This window comes from Periplaneta americana, chromosome 15 (genome assembly GCF_040183065.1).
Source record: "Periplaneta americana isolate PAMFEO1 chromosome 15, P.americana_PAMFEO1_priV1, whole genome shotgun sequence".
NCBI lineage: Eukaryota > Metazoa > Arthropoda > Insecta > Blattodea > Blattidae > Periplaneta > Periplaneta americana.
This window is the reverse complement of record NC_091131.1, coordinates 104,867,406-104,885,860: the sequence shown is the minus strand read 5'-3', so window position 1 is coordinate 104,885,860 and position 18,455 is coordinate 104,867,406. Positions and strand designations below refer to the sequence as shown.

At 32.7% G+C, this 18,455-nt stretch overlaps 1 protein-coding gene across 2 annotated transcripts in view; it reads right to left on the bottom strand.

Annotated features, from left to right (window-relative positions):
* Window positions 1-9,151: 9,151 nt before the first annotated feature.
* The window catches only part of LOC138715247 (BCAS3 microtubule associated cell migration factor-like), a 58,305-nt gene continuing 49,001 nt past the window's right edge, over window positions 9,152-18,455 (bottom strand). For both annotated transcript variants that reach the window (XM_069847970.1, XM_069847971.1), the window contains exon 12: window positions 9,152-17,680. In XM_069847970.1, the coding sequence (XP_069704071.1) occupies window positions 15,432-17,680 (2,249 nt within the window). In that variant the 3' untranslated portion in view covers window positions 9,152-15,431. The remainder of the gene's footprint in view (window positions 17,681-18,455) is intronic.

The following is an 18,455-nucleotide window of genomic DNA, read 5'->3' as shown; positions in this document are numbered from 1 at the left end:
ATTGTGGCTGCCATGTTCTTCAAATTTAAATCTCCATGACTTACATTTAGGGAGTAAATCAGGGCTGTAACCAGCAGACAGCACTAAGGGTTGCTCTGTTCTCCCTAGGGGTTGCAACTGAACTAGGTCTTGAGCTGAATTTTATTTTTTTTTATATATTGGACACAATTCAATAAACACCAGGTAGAAAATTATTAATTTAATATACTAATATACAAGTACAGTACAACAATAATGAAACATGAAATACTAAATATTTTAAACATCACCTGAAAGGATTGAAGTGAAACTTTATGAACCTAAAATAGCTATAGTTTTCTTTTCGCCTCACTTTACTTACAGTATGATTTTTAAATGTGAAATACACATCCAACCAGAGAGTCGCCACTTCTAGAATCTACTGTAAATTTAAGGCATGATTTCTGTGATCGGGAAACCCACTAACAATTTATATGGTGAAGCCAAAATATTGACAGAAGTAAGGCTACTGCACAACTGGCACATAGACTTCTTATCAGGGCAGACCATCTTAGGTATTCCTAACATTTAAAGCAACATTTACTTTATACTAATTCCGGTTTTAATTTTAAAATGTTATTTGTAATTTAACATCACTACTAATCATAATTTATAAGATGTAGCTTCTGTTTCAGTCACATAATTAAACAACTGCTGAGAAATTTGGCATGATAGCACTATTTATAGAGAGATAAAAAAAAATAAATAAAAAATTGTAGTATTCTTTCATTTCTCTATAAACTAAATATTCCTGGTTAATGTTTTTGCTTTTTTCTTGTCTTTAATGCAAGCAATGCGCCTCAGAATATTAAAATTGTTGAAGATGCAATGGAGTAGGTGTTCAGCATTTCAATTCAGAAAATATGGTATTAAAATCGGTAAATTTAAATTATCTTTGCTATACATTTAAGAAGCAATACACGTTTCATTTACTTAACTGATATTTTATCCATTAACACCCTCTAACAATTTCTAAATTATGTTATACAAAATGTTGCATGAGCGGCGGATATTTCTTTTAAATGCCGTGTATAATGTTTTTACTTTATTCTTAGGGTGTAAGAAAACCATACGAAAATCAGTTTAGCATAGTCAATCTCTACAAGCTACAATGTTAGCAACTCTCATTTTAGTGCAAGAGTGGCTAGTTGGATATCTTGACTCTGCTCATTTAAATGTGTAATTATAAGATTTTGACGTCAGAAACTTGTATATATCTACCGGCAGATAACAAATATTATATTATTAAAGTATATTTAAAAGTGAAATTAGTAATAAAGATTTTTAAGAGAGAGCACAGAAAATTTTCCAGAAAAATAAAAATATTTAATCTCTTTCAGTTTTGATGTATTGAATTATAGATACTGAACTACATTCCAATGCATTATTTCTGTCATAATAATATGTAACTTCATATTACTGGTATGTTACTCTTAAATAATTCTACTGACTATTGAGATTATTAATATCATTAATATGGTAGGTAAGTCTCGCAGTTTAACACAAAAAGTGAGCAAAAATGGGAGGCAGGCTGACAGACAACCAAAACAATTTTTTCGGTATGTATAAGATACTCAAAACGTGCATTTCTGTGAAGGTTTAGCTGTATCACAGGATTATCTCTACACCAAGTATAATGAAAAAGTAAAATAAATTATTAGCAATTAACTTATATGATGCAATAATTGCACCAGTTTTCTCAACTTATTGTTAGTACTCGAAAATTTTGATATGAAAATTTTTGAAAGACAAGACAATAATTCCGTACAAATTAGAAACTAATTTCAGTCTCAGGACATTATTCTTACTTGATGAGGAATTGAAAATTTTAAACATTTACAATGGTATTTGATTGTGAGCAAACACACATACATATCATAGTGAAACACTCCACCATACAATGGTAAAATCTGGCTATCTCGACTTTCATTCACAGAATGCAAAGCAGACCACTGTGAAGCTACACTACAATACACTTCAAATACATATACAATATCAATTTGTAAGTGCTCTAATGTAATATATAATGTAGAGAGAAAAGTTCTACACTATTAAAAACACACATAGTATTCATTAGAGATATGAGTAGATAAAAACTGTGCCCATTGAGGATCAGAGAGCTGGGATATGTACTCATCTACATACGAGGTACTATGTTTTGCGGCATATAAGGAAAAAAAACTAAAATTGAAGCACTCTTTTAAATGATTTTATTTATCATTACTCAATTATAATAATGTTTAATTAAGATCATCAGAGAGTTCCGATTAAATTGTAAAGAATAATGGAAGGAAAACCACTTTTAAAAGACGTAAAAAATTGTATTAAACAACCAAACAATCGATCAAGTAAGAAACTTAAATTATATAAGTTGGGGCGATAAATATTGAGAGGCTTCGTCACCAACAAAAACTGGGACAATGAAACGAATACTACTACAAAAATACTAAAACAGACTTTATTACAACGTTATTATATGAAACTAAACAATGAACCAACAAAAAGATGGAGAATGAGAGAGCACAAGACAGCAGAAATGTTCTCCTTGAGAGCAGTTACAGGTTAGAGAGAAACAGGCCAAAAATATAATGGAATTAAAAAATGGAGAAGATAAAATGTAGATATAACATAAAAATAAGATATTATTGACAAAAGTACCACAATTAGAACACAGAAAGAATATCTTGTTATTATAGGATTCCAAAAATTTTCAATACTGAAAATTAAACAATAGGCCTACCTATCTAGATGGTTACAGAGAGCAATTTTAGCAAAATAATTTTTTTTTAACTCAACAACTTTATAATTTTAAAATTGTGTGATGTGCTGCATTTATTCTTTTTAAGGAAGTTGAATAAGAGCTAGTTCAAATAATACACGAAACAAGAAATTAAAACGAGTTACTCCTCATATAATCTCCAAATTTACTGATAAATTTATCCCAATGTCTGATCAGTTTATCAAAAGCAGTATCAGGAAAGATGCTATATCGGTCCACACCTGTGTAGTAACGGTCAGCGCGTCTGGCCACAAAACCAGGTGACCCGGGTTCGATTCCCGGTCGGGACAAGTTACCTGGTTGAGGTTTTTTCCGGGGTTTTCCCTCAACCCAATATGAGCAAATGCTAGGTAACTTTCGGTGTTGGACCCCAGACTCATTTCACCGGCATTATCACCTTCATCTCATTCAGACGCTAAATAACCTAAGATGTTGATAAAGCGTTTTAAAATAACCTACTAAAATAAAAATAAATAAAAGATGCTATGGTAAAAGTAGACTGCACTAGTCTCCATCCCCTTAGGATTATGATCCAAGATATATTAAAAGGAATACAACATTAAATGACATAACTGAGTATAAAACATTAGAGGACACGTATAAAAATTGGAAGAATAATTAATTAAAAACCCAGCAACAAGAAATATATGACACAATAATGGGGGTAGGAGGAAATACAAAGAATCTCAAGATTTAACTGAATATACATTAATATATTCCAGTTAACAATGCGTATTACATATGTGATGACTAATCATTTAAGTCTTATAAGTACTCTAGTTGGGCCTATCACATATTCTCCTTATAACTTTCCTTTCAAAAATTCTTAGTTACTCCTCTTCAGTAGACAACAGTATCTCTCACGCACATTTAAAATGTTTTGAAAATAGTTCTAGACACGCTGAATTTCGACTCTATTCATACTAGCCAGATGGTCTGTTTCGTTCGATTTATTGTCTTGTAAGGCTTTAGTAGTTTTAACAATTTCGTCACTTTCCAAGCTGATATCTTCGATACACCTGCCTGTTGAGCTAACTTTCTTAACGATTTTGTGGAAGACTGTTCTAGACTACAACCTACGTCATCGAGTTTTTCTTCAGTTACAACGCATTTATGCGCTTTCTTTTTTTTTATTATTATTTAAAAATGAACCAGTTTCTCAGTTCTGGGTTGTTGAATCAGATGACTGTTAGACACCAGGATATTTCGGTAGAAATACAGCGCAACACATTTAGTAGAATTTCTTCGTAATACACACATTATAAATAAAGATTTGCTCCTCTAATGAGCAATGCATTGCCACGAACTGAACCAAATTGCAGTGAATGGAAGTCAGCTGTATGTTAATTCCCTAACCTTGAAGTCCCTTCAGCCTGTGATATCTGTCCATACTATGAAACACAACAGTTTCCCATGCCCGATCTAGGGGAAATGTACACACTATTTTTTCGGCAGTTGCATCAATCTAGGACAGTAAAAAGACTGACTGCATTTCCCTTAGCAAAACCTGTTTTTTGGCGAACACTCTGTGTATAGAAATTTAATCATGTCAATGAAAATAAAAAGCAATTAAAAATACGAACAAAGAAGTCAAGCCGAGATCATACATAGTTTATACGTCATCCAACATCGTAAGATGAAGAATACATTTCTCAGAATCTGTTCTGAAATACTCCAGTGAAACTTGAGTTTTGAGGAAAATTGGTAAGAAAAGGTTGTAAGCTTCTCAAATGTGATTTGCTCACCATTAGCTGGAGTGACTATAGAAGACCACTGAAATAAGACAAGTGGAAAGGATGGATAAGAAATAAGGAAATATCAACTTAAATGGAATGAACATGTAGAGAGAATGGATGGGTGCAGATTTCAGAGAAAAGTGATGAGCTACAAACTGGAGAGAGGAGAGAGAGATAGGGGGAGTTAAACAGAATTTAGAAAGGCTAAAAGGTAAGATAGCTTCAATAATTCTAAATCTCAGAATGGCACACTGTCCCAGTCTTTGTTGAAGACAAATAAGAATGATAATAGGAAGAGTATTAAACAATTATTTTCGATGTGAACTTCTTTAGTGTAGAACTGACAAAATGAGCAATCAAAGGGACAAGTGTTTCAATTAATTTGGAGATCATGTTGAAAAGCAGTTCTTGCTCACTTCTTCCTTGGTTCATAATTTCATTATTCTGTCACTGGACATTCTCGACATAAACAAAATGCGATACCTTACTTTATGGAAAACCCTACAATGTTCACTTCCTTTCTTTTCGAAAAGTTAACAAATAACCAGAATTTCCATATTACATTTAATTCAGAATAATTCTACATAATTTAGATTAAAGTAGCCTCTATGATATGTGCACAATAACATTGAAGTTATTTTCAAATTACGAAAAACAGATTTTGCTCATTGAAATATATGATACTCAACCACACATGAAATATGTAATACATGCAATTTAAATACAAAACACAATGTAAATACTAGTAACCACATTACTACATAATACATACTTAATTATACCTACATACAATAAGTTCTCATTTATTAATCCAGGATTTCATTAATTAATTTTATGTCACATGAAATGGCAGTGGTTTATCACCCTATAAACTCACTCCATTTTACATTCTATTGCATAATGTATACAATTTTGGAACTTCATGAATATTCTGTAAAATGGGGTAATCTTGATCATATTTTAAAATACTATTACATTATATGTTCAGTCACATAATAAAAACAAAATAAATGTCACGACAGTGATATAATATACTTTCTCATTATAAACTATACATGTTTTACAATAATCCAATTCTTGTATCATGTTGCAAATGATATTACTATCTAGACTTCATTTCCTTTAATTATTACCGGTATTCAAAGATATACGGTACCTATATGAAATCATTTAATATAAGCCCAAATATGATGAATTATCGTTTCCTGGAGTGCACACACAATATGCATTTTCTATAATCCCAAAATTAAGACATTTGACTTCATTTATAGTTTAAATACATATATGTTAATTAATTTTTCACAAATGTACATAAAATAGCTATATACTCATTGTAATAATTTCTAATATTTTTCTACTTACGAAAATCAGCATTTAAAAGTGACGTCGACGTTAAAATGCCAGACCTGGGAATTATTGGAGTTTGAAAATATTCGCAACAAAAAGTAGAAATAATTTTGCATAAAAAACTTTTTCCAAAACACAGGGATCTGGAGACATATTGGGCAACTCATTTCATTCATTTCTTCATCTTATGGAAGAAATGAAGTTAAACAAATCGTTAGAATTTATTTAGAATTCAACACTGTTTTTGATTTAACATAAAGATATGTTAATTTACTAAAATTATTATATTTCATATGCATAATTTCCATAGATACTGGATATGAACAAAATTTAATAATTTAGAAGAAGCTGTACACAGAGATACAGACAAATAGCATGCCCAAAAACACTTTTACTGACATCAGCAATGCTGAAACAGCCCACCTAAAAAAAACCGCTTCTACTAATAGAATTCACTGCCTGTTGCAGTCTTTAATGCTTAGATTTGCAACACACAAACTTTGTAATTGGGTTCCAACTCTCACCTCAAACTCTACATGATCCTTCATCTGTAACTTTATAACTCTGTATCCCATTTACTAAAATAAACAATAGGCTACACCAGATTACGCAATGGAAACACTTCTATTACATCTTGCTCTATCTGTTACACAGCGAAGGTTACATGAATTTTTCATAGTAATTCCTGAAGACTTTTTTAAGCTCGAAATTGATTGGAAGCATAATTCTATATATAGATCATAAACAATTGACAAACATTTTTGGGGAAATACAATCTCTACCACTTCACTTAGCACTATGGATAGTTACATGAAAAACAATTGAGAAGAAAATCACTGACTGAAGTTCTTTTAGAAAGTCATCACTTTGCGGTTTTTTAAAATAAAGAGACATTATGTTTATTAAGATATACTTCACATGCAACATCATCAAACGAGCTGACACAGTAATATACTGAATGTAGATAAAATTCATTCCATAATTTAGGGAATAATTGCTATAAGGAAGTTTTACCACTTCACTGAGCACTATGGATAGTTATATGAAAAACAATTGGGAAGAAAATCACTGCAGTTCTTTTAGAAAATCATTACTTTGCGGTTTTTTAAATATCACCAATCCAGCTAATTGTAAATAAAATTCATTCCATAATTTAGAGAAAATTGCTATATGAAAGCTTCTTGATGGAGTGGGCACAAAAATAATCTGTTATAAAATTCACAGGAGATTTAAGGAAAGCCTAACGATTGCGTGGAAAGTCTATACTCGAATTAAAGTAATATAACATAATATGCACTTTCTGTAACACTGTAATGTATTTTACCTGATATTCATGTATATCTTACCCAATATTTTCATGTGTGGAAAATCTCGAGGCACATTAAATAGAGAATGGAGCGAGATGGAGCATGTGGAAAACCACAAGATACGAAGTTTATCTTAAACTTCTGTTTCCATGTTACCTTGAGTGACACCCCAGTAAACCAGAACGTTAAATTTTTCTCTCCTGTACTTCAAATATAGATACTTCCCATTAAAACTCATACTCTCTCTCATTACAATATTTGTAAGTTTTCTTTTGTCTGAAGAAGTTTTCAATTGGAAGCACAATTCTGTGGATGCTATTTTTTTAACATTCTTCCTGGAGGTATAACAATATAAAAAATAATCAATTTCCTCGGAAAAAAAAGTTTAAAAAAATATACCCTATAAACCATTTAATTTATTACATGAAATTATGAAAGCGACATTTATTGAACAAATTATAGTGAAATTTGAATAAATAATCATTTTCATTTTTTTTTTTTTTTTTTTTTTTTTTTTTTTTTTTTTGTTCTGAGTGAAAATGTTAACATTTTATGTGCATAATTCCCAGTTCATCTGCCTTACAGACATTTAATACCAGAAACATCTATATAATAGTTCTGGAGAAATTGCTGTACACAGACAGCATTACAGAAACCAGTTTTAGATATTGGGGATGATGAAAATATTTATTCCGGCGATAATTTCGAAATCGAGCTTTAGCTGCATCAAAATGCTTTCCTTTATAATATTAGTATAACCAAAAATGTAAAAGAGAAAATGCATATATTTGTAAAAATTTCAAAATCGACTTTTTATTGCATCACAACACTTGCTTTTCTATATTTTCCAACAGTAAAATATATAATATAATGTCCTTTCATTCCAATACAAATTGACAAGCACCTTTAATAAGAGAAAATTATACAGAATCTCCAAACAAGTTTGACCCATACTCTAAGAAGGTATTAAAGGAACCCAATGGTAAAACTTTTTAATAAGAAACCAATATCCGCAACTGAAAAACAGGTGTTTCAGGATATTTAAAAACCATGTTGTTTAAACTTGGCGCCATAATTTCAAATAGCATTGCGAACATAACAACATGGTCACATAGTTTGCTTGCTACTATCTCAAACAACACAGATGCTCACTACGGTTGATGGGCTGGTCGAGCTATGAGCCATATTGTGCACGAATAATTAGTATTTTATTATATGGCAATACATTTTTGCAGAGTGTAGAGACATGCATTAGCTATGAAGTGTTGTACCCAAAGGAAATGCAAAAGGAATGGACCAATTATACAAAGATTTCTCAATACACCACATCCAACTCGCAAAATGTTTGAGAGGTTTCACCAGTGACTTCGTGAAGCAGGACCTTCGGGTCCACATCATCATATCGGACATTTACAATAGGCTAGGATCATCATTGTTGAAGAGAAAGTACTGGAGCAGTACAGGAGCAGCCACATCAGCACATGTTCTGTTGCCGAGACAGTAAGGACCTCAAGTCAACTGTTTGGCAGACCTTGCATGATCAGCAGCTGTACAATTCTCAGCCACACATGGTACAAGCAGAGCTTGAAATGGACGTTTTCACGAACCAATGCTTTGCTATTTTCGAAGACATAGTAATACTGATGACAATGATAGATAATGACCAGTGAGATGATGCCAAATATTACATAATACATACAATATTAATTATATACACATCAATTAATATAAAAATTTTGGACACCATGCCTTCAGAAATTTTCATCTGTATATCATATTTACACGGACGGAAACCACAAACGGTACTCACTTCATACAACCGAAAAAATATATTGAATAAAATGCACACATTTTTAATAATTTACTTTGATGAGTAAATTAAAACTAGTGAAAGAGGATGATTTCCGGCCCTACACTTATGCCTGGAGCCTTTGTTTCGTGAAGTCTTTCAAATGGATACTCAGTTCGCAGTTTAAAGAACAAGAACTTCAAGTCGCTACCTAGCAATGACCTATGAAGTCTGATCATTAGCTCGATATGGAGTGATAAAGTGTTGCTATGTCTAGGGCTTTTAATTTCATTAATGCCGCACTACTGTTCAGAACCTCAACAGTACTCACTGGAGAATCAAGCATATCAAAAGCAAGCTGTAAGAGTGATATAAATTAGTGAGAGTTTATACGAGTGCTATAATACAATAAAGCAGTACCGACAGTGTTGTTGCCAGTATTTTTAACAATTTAATTCACACTAACTTGAAAAGTGTATTGAAATATATCTAATTAATACCAAATTAAAACAGACTATAGGCATTTCTTACGAGATAGAACGAAAATTTCCTGAAATTTACGAATCGGAATGTTGTTCTGATCTGCTCTAGTTCTTATTGATGGAGAAAAATTCGTCCGACAACTGGAATCGAACCCAGGACTCTCAGCTTGGTGTGCTGAGTGCTCTTGCTATCTGAGCTATGCCGAGACCCAATCCACAATGCCGGCCGAACTCTCCTACTTTGTATTGTCAATAGCCTACTACCTGCATTTTAGACATATAAGTCATATATGGAGGAGCGCATATTTTAATGACTTATGACCATTTCAACAGTTTTTGAATCACTGTTAACACTGATATATATATATCGGAGGTAAAGGACACTGTCACAAATAATGAAAGTGCTCTTTAACACGGTACCTTATGGCAGATAGTTAGGGTGACCAGACATCCTCTTTCGTCTGGACATGTCCTCCTTTATAGGCCTTTGTCTGGGGTCTGGGCGGATTTTTAAAAAATCAAGAAATGTCCTCCTTTTCGTAACATGTATGACTGATATTTTGAAATTATCTGATTTGACGCTTTTTTCAAGTAATTTATTTGTAGGTGGCAGCAGCATCAACAGAATATACTCTTTGCCAATGATCATAGCTCTCTTTTGCTTACAAAGTACTGGTAATATTAAATTCACATTTTGTGTCGTCTTTTTACTTATTTTGATAACAATTATTTATAGTTTCCTTGGCTTTCATATGTAGTTAACTCCAAAACCATTTTATATTATTAAGTTTTATTAAAATATGCTGTAATAAAATAGATATTGACATAATTTCAAGTATAATATAGGCCTAAGCCTAAATCTAAATAGATTTTTCTGTTCTCTTTAATAATTATAGTTCCCTTGACTTTATATGTAGCTAATTGTAAAATCATTACTATTAAGTTTTATCATAATTATTTTTTAATATTAACATACTTTTAAGTAAGATATAAGTCTAAATCTGTACTGTAAATATTTTGTAAGAAAAATACATATTGACGTAATTTACAGTACCTATAATATAGGCTTAAGCCTAAATCTAAGTACATATTTTCTGTCCTCTTTTTTTTTTTTTTTTTTTTTTTTTTGAAGCTTTGTGTCCTCTTTTCTATCGATGTGAATCTAGTCACCTTACACATAGTACCCTTTCCAACAGGCTAACTCACTTATTACGCATAGAAGTTAGTCCTTTGCATCACTAAAAGAAAGCAAAAAATTAAATAGAAATATGCAAAAACCTCAATTTCGTAAAAATGGACATAGTGCCCTTTGCTTCCGATATACAGATACAAGTATATTCTTATATGAGGACCCTGGAGAGCAAGACTTATTAATGACTTCAGCGTTAGATGCAGCACTTTAGACAACAACAACATATCAGTGTTAACAGTGATTCAAAAACTGTTGTTGAAATGGCCATAAGTTATTATATATATATATATATATATATATATATATATATATATATATATATATATATATATATATATATGTCTGCATACAATATGTCTAATATGCAGGTAGTAGGCCATTGACATACAAAGAAGGAAAGTTTGGCTGGCACTGTGGATTGGGTCTCAGCATTGCTCAGATGGTAAGAGTACTCAGCATGCCAAGCTGAGAGTTCTGGGTTCGATTCCCAGTGACAGAACGAATTTTTCTCCATTAATAAGTATCTACGTGAATGACTAGATAAAGTCATTGATTACACAATATTCAATACAGGACGGCGAGGTCCTCATATAAGAATACATATTCCAGTTCATTTCGCGCCCTGGGTACAAGACGTAATCTAGTTGACTTTGCACTATAGATCCTATTTTGTCAATGGATAAAGAACTGTTGTCTACATCAGCCCTGCTTCCTGAGCCTCATGTTGTTCACAAATGAGATACACTTCACCAAGAAAGACTGATTCAACTTTCGAAGCAATCATATTTGGACTGACAAAAGCTCCAATGTTACCACAGTTAGTCACCATCAGGACCAGTTTTCTTCAAAGTATGGGCAGGCAGAATTTTTGTGATCACTTGGCTGGTCCTTGGGTACAATGACATGGTGTTCCTGATCTCACAACTCTTGTAGATGACACTGGTTATGTGCAGGCAAATGTGGACTCAACACTATGGAGCTCTGTAACATTTTAGTACTGCAATTGCATGATGTGTTTTTCCTGGCTATTAGATAGGAAGTGGGCCAGTATACTGGCACCCTGATCCTCAGACTTTAAACCCCTAGATTATATATTTAAGGACTATATGAAAAAGCCTTATCTATTAAACGCCTGTGGATAATCGAGCTAAGGATGCTGCTGGAACACCTGAGATCTCTGAAAGGGTGAGTCAAAGTTTCATTTGTCGATGCAATGTCTCCATGGATGTTAGAGGATGCTACTTCGAACATCTTCTCTAACTCTGTGTTTAAAAATCTCATACTTCATAAATACGTAAATTCTGTTACCAATTAAAACTTATTAAACAGTAACAATAGTAATAAACTAATCATGTTAGGTTATTTGAGAGCAATTTCATTATATTTAAATCTACTGAAAACTAACTATTCCACACCATAGCCACATAGCCTAAAGTATCACATCTTAGAATAGCAATATGGAATGAGTGCTGGTTTATATCCTCAGGAAATTAAAAATTTTCTAATAAAATTTCGGCCAGTGTATGGGATCAGTGCCAAGTCAGTATCGTGACGAATTTAAGGAATACAAGGAGTAGAAAAATCCGGTTTCAAAAGCCAGCTATAACGGCTGTGGGAGGGGGGGGGAAAACATTTGGTAATCACACATTACATCTATATTTGTTAGATGATCATGATCATTCACTTCTGTTGAGTCGTGTGGATGTGAAGCCAGTAGTCAGCTGGTAGATCTAGGTCCTCCATGGGTGGTCGCACAAAGGATTTGACTGTTTTGTTTCAAGGCTAACTGTATGACAGGAAGTAAATGACAAAATTGAAGACCTTGTAGTGACGTTAAGTTGGCTACGGCAGACACCAGTTCCTATTAAAAAGTTGTTATATGGGGTCCTCACCATATACTTCTGAAGTATGGATCAAACCTTTGGGCACACTCTGTATATCCTTGAGTCTTCATTGTGCTATTCTATTGTACAACCTGGGACAACACCAGATTGTTTTTAGTTATAAAATAAATACAAAATTTCAGAGAATATATTGCAAGAGAACTTACTGTATGTAATATACAAATCTTTGTCTTTTTTTGTGTTTCGTACTTATTAGAGAGTTGATTTCTTGTTTACTTAAAAAGGTTAAATTGTTTCTTGTATAATCATGAAACTGATAATGTTCTACATATACGTGTAGTATATTGGGTAGAATTATGTATTAATAATAGAAATATGTCTATTTACAAATGTATTTATAAAAATTACTGTACTTTTCTTAACATTATGAGTATGTGAAGAGAGAAAGATTCAAACATTCCATTTACAGCATATGAATTAGTTTTTAACAGGCAGACAAACTGCACAACAAGATTATAATTTAATTTATAAATTACATTTTCATGAAATACTTTGGACTTTTTTGCTATTTTTCTCTTATTTGGCAGATAAAGAATAAAAACTAAACTTTTGTGATAAAACATTGCAATATTTCAAAATACTAAAGCTGATTGCCAACATGTACTCAAATAGAGAAGTACAGACATGTAATACGTTGACTTCACACATTAGTTTCATCGTTAATTTAATAGCTTCTCTAACCATATTACTTAGTTTACAATTAAGTGTGTCCTTCAGCTCTACCTGTTAATTACAAAGCTTCGTCAGCACAATTACATTAATATACAAATTAAAAAAAATAGCGAAATTAGTTTTATCTTAGTATATGCAAAGTACAGTATATTTCCATATTAGTGACACTCAAACAGAAACGTGAATAATATTTAATAATTACAACTGACAATATTTCATAAAATAGGAACTGTACCGTATGTTATCACATAATCACTCAACCACACCAAAGATCAATTAGTTTCAACTGTTTACATTTGCTTTTCATTTTATAAATATTGCCAGAAAAATGACCAACTAATAACCATTTTCTACAAACAGCAAATGCTGAATTACTGGTCAAGAAGAAAAAGACTTAGGAAGACAAGACAGCAAGTATCCAATGAGACTGCTAAATTCAAAATACAAATTGTCGATGATGATAATGATGATTATGATGATGATGATCATCATCATCATCGACTCATGTTAATGGTGATATAATGCTGATGGTGATAGTGGTTATGGTGATAATTGTGATACAATCTGTCCAGTATGAATAAATGGTCATTTGAATAGAAAAACTTACATTCATTTATATTTTTTACTATTTAATTTTTTGTTATGTTTTTATGATATTAAGAATTACATGCAATTTCATGACAAGTGGATAATCCAATGTAATTTAAAGACAACTTTTGGAGTTACTACTAAATTTTCTAGCTATTTTTCTATCAAATATCTGTTTGACTGTCACTAATACAGAAATATTAACATACAATAATTCTGACTTCATTGTAAATAGTTGCCATGAAACTTAAAATCACAACTGCCTACGAGTTAATAAATAAGCTTTTAAATAAATAATAACTCTAGTTTTAGCTTTATACTGTACATATTGAATTTGTTTTAATTCTATGGTTGTGTAAGCTCTAAATTCTGAACTTTCAAGGTAAATGTTACTTGCATTTAATGCAATAACATCAATAGTATGATATTCTTCATTTCATAAGATGGTTCATAGGTAGATAAAGCATTTGTAATTATGTGTAATTTCTAATTTAATGACATATATTAAGTTTAAGTTGATGATATCCTGTACTTTATGCATGTTTAGCATCTCTTTGTAAAAAAGGCACTGACAATGAAAATATTCTGAGAGACAGAGGTTAAAAGAATTTTAAACATATATATTTTCCCATTAAAAATTACTGAATCAAATGAAATAAATATTTTTTTAAACAATACAGTAGGAAACGACTATTAGAAACGAATTTAGAATAAAATATAGACACTGGATAAATGAAAAATTTCCAATTTTCCACTCATTTTCATTTGCCATAATTTCTTTTACATGATACGAGGGAGGAAAACCATTACCGGTAGTCAAATTTCGAATGATATTACTATTTTTATAATAATATTATGTTTTCATATACTTTCTGGATAAATCATCAGCTTTTAAATACTGAATACAAATATAATTTGACCAAGTCTTTAGGATAAAAGGCAGTAACACTGTATTGACAGTAAGTCTAGTTCATACAGTGATGGTATGCCAAAAACTCCTTTTTCAATATCACGAATGTTGAAACCATTTTTGTTAAAATCTCGAAATACATTTTTGTAACATCATAACACCTTCTTCATATTTTGCATTACGAGAAACATGTATAATACAATAAAGCAGATTCAGTTGTAAAAAAAATGTTCCCTCTGTGAATTAGATACTTGTTTCCTTGCTTTTATGGCAGAATGTTCAAATAGTTACATGCTACTTCCAGCATTCGCCATAGAGATGTCATGGAGTTGGTCTCATATGGAAGATGGTAGAGTGCAGAATTCTGTTGCTACTGCACAGGTGATAACGATAATTGTGAATTATGGAGAAAAGGTGAAGATATGGTGGGGAAAAATGACAATAAAACTTGCTTCAACATAATAGCTGCACATGACAAATATCACTTGTATTTTTCAGGATTTGAACTCAAGTGTTTGATCTAATCTTTCAGCAACATTGAGTCAATTAAGTTGCAAATGTAAAGTGATAGCAACTCATTTTTACTTTTCATTTAATGATATCCAAAGTTTCACTTTTCTTGGAAGTTCACTCGCTTACACAACCACAAAATCTACAGAAGTAATGTTCAATACATAAACATTTGAATACTTAAAATACATCCCAGTTTATCTCCTTTTCTTTTTTGTTCTGCGATTCTTTTTGTTTGCTCCTTGAGAAGTAATGATGCATGATGCTTCACCATTTTCTGGAAGTTCTTCCTCATTACCGTTATTTTCGTCATTCAACTGTGAACTATCTTCTTCATTACCTCCGTTTGCAGCACTGCTTTCTGATGTGGCAGCATTGCTCAGAGATTCACTAGCTGTCACCATTTCGCTACATGATGTTCGGTCACTACTTTGTGATTTATTTGAGTCCAATGTAACTTTATCTTCTCCTTCATCACTATAGTCATCTACATCTTCTGCTCCCTTTCTAGACTCTAATCCACTGCAATGACTTGATTCAGAAGCTGTCTCCATGTGTGCCTGTTTTGAAGATTTTGGCACTGATGACGCGACATCACTCCAGGATCTTGGAGGAGATATCCTAAACTCTTCTAATTTTAATAGCACAGATTCAGCATTTGTTGGTTCTACCGATTCTTTATTCCTGTTTGAAGAGGACACTATACTACTCCAAGATTTTTGTGGTGGGACAAATACGTCATCAAATGTGGATTTGAATACAAGATTCTCTTGGCTGCCTTTATCACTTATTACTTCGACATCAACGCTGCAGGATTTCTTTTCAGAATTATCTTTTGCTTGTTTTGTAGTTCTATCATCTGCAAAAGAAGACACGGAACGCAAGCTGCTATATGCATCATCTCCAGATGTCTGTGAAAGAGATTCACAGACACCCAAACTCAAATCAGAAGTATCAGCTGTTTCATAAGAAGTACTATCAGTAGATCCAAAATGATGTTCACTAAATCTCTCATGAAGTAATGATGAATATGAAATTAAGGGTTCAATTTTTGACTCTACAGCCAATGAACTCTCCAATTCATCAGAGTGGGTTCTGCTTGATTCCGAATCAGAAACAGTAATAAATTCATTATCCTCCAGTAACAAACATCTTGAAGTTTTGGATTCTTTGCTCTTACTCTTCAACTTTGTTTTCTCACCAACTTTCTGCGTACTGCTCGAGCTATCAAATTCACGAGCTGCAGCAATCGGGCTTTGTGACTTTGTAACCTTATCTTTAGTATTCTCTTCAGGTTTCAAACCGACATCAACTAAGATTGATTCTAATACAAAGGTTCTGTTGTCATTATTTTCAGATGTTTTAGAACTCTCTTCAGTAACTATTAGAGAGCTTTCACCCTTATGTTTTGTACTTCTTTTAGTACTTCTAATTTCCAGGCATTTCACATCTAACTTTGTGTTTTCTTCACAAGACGCATCTTCTTCTGATTTTGGAGGACTTTTCCCTTTCTTCAAATTAACCTGATAACTTGAATCTTCTAAAACTGTGCTTTTAGCTGCTATTGTCTTGGTTTTGTTACTCGAATTGCTACCCTCTTTAATTTTTAATGTTGACGTTGTTTTTGACTTTGCAGGTTTAATTCCTGTTTCCTTGATACTCCTACTGTCTGCATCCTCTTTCATGTTCACTACTTCTGCAGTTTTGTCACTGCATTTTATAGATATATTTTTGTGTGATTTAAATTTTGACTCATTCCCGTCATCTCTCTTTGTCTCGCACTCCTTACCTTTAGCATTACCTGATGAACTGAGAGATAAGTTGTCTAATGCCTGGCTCCTCCAAGATTTTCTCTCAGTCTGATCTACATCTCCTCTTCTGCTACTGGATTCCTTCCAGGTCTCCCACTTGTTCTCCTCTTCCTCATTCTGAATTCTGTTACTAGATTTCTTAGCTGGTAAACTCTGTGTACTTCCCTTAGCTTTTCTTTGCAATGGAACTTCTGTTTCCTTACTCCCACTCTTTGCTCCCAAGGCTTCAGATGAACATTCTTCCCTGGTTGATGGGTTTGTTTGTGAAGAGATGACTAGAGGTTTGGCTACTGCTGGCCATCTGACTGCAGGTTCGATGTTTGTATCATCTACAGCACGCAGATCTGTCCTCCCACAATCATGAAACAACAGCTCGTCCTGAATGCACGGCAACTCCTTCCCAGACTTAGCTCCTAATGGTTTCCTTGGAGATGGCCACTTCATTACATTCTCTTCCACAGCAGAAGACTCACATTCGCTTGGTACAGTCACATTCAAATCAGGAGCCCCTTCCTCTTCAGAAGGAAAAGACACCGTAATAACAGTTCCAACTGGGTTCACGACTTTTTGGATGGGATTCGAACTCCTCTTGCCTAGCTGAGCACCATGTTGCATTTCAACAATCACTCTTCTCCCTTAAAAAAAGAAAAAGCCAGAGGCAGGTTTTTTTTCTATGTACGTTTAAAGCAAAAAATGTAAATAAAAAAGCTTTTATAATGTTATGCAGTTTTTCAGAGACAGAAACAATGATATAACTCTCAATGGCAATGGCTGCACTTGAATCACAATAACAGAGTTCAAATTCAGCGATTACCAATAGAGCACTGATACCATGTTTCTGAATTCAGGTGTTAGTGACATTTGGACAAGGAACAAACAAACAGTTCAAAAATTTTTTGTCCATTACATTCACTCCCCCCCGCCCCCAAAACCTTTTAAAATGAATCCTAAGTGCAAATGAATATTATGTGCCCTTGTAACTTTTCATTCTGCTACAGAATTTTAGGTTTTCTTAAATTTAGGTGCATTTAGATTAGAATAAACACTGACTCTGGCTAAATCTTGTGTTTTGTCTGCCTTGCATTTACATTAACTAACAATGAGACACAGGTAATTGAAACTTCTGCAAAAACAAAGGAAGTATCTTCTAGTATTAAAAAGTAAGTCTTTAACACTATTTAGCCAGTCTGCTACACAATAAGAGCTCTGGCAGTCACACCTCCTCTCCAAATTTTCACAAAAGAAATGCAACTGATTGTATGTTATTTACATTTTATATTGTATGTATTATTCCTTACATTAAAGGAATCAGACAATATTTTACACTGACTTTTCATATTCCTATTTTTTTTTCTTCATATGAACGATTTCGTTCAATAGAATAACATTGCAACTTTTTGAAAAGTCAAT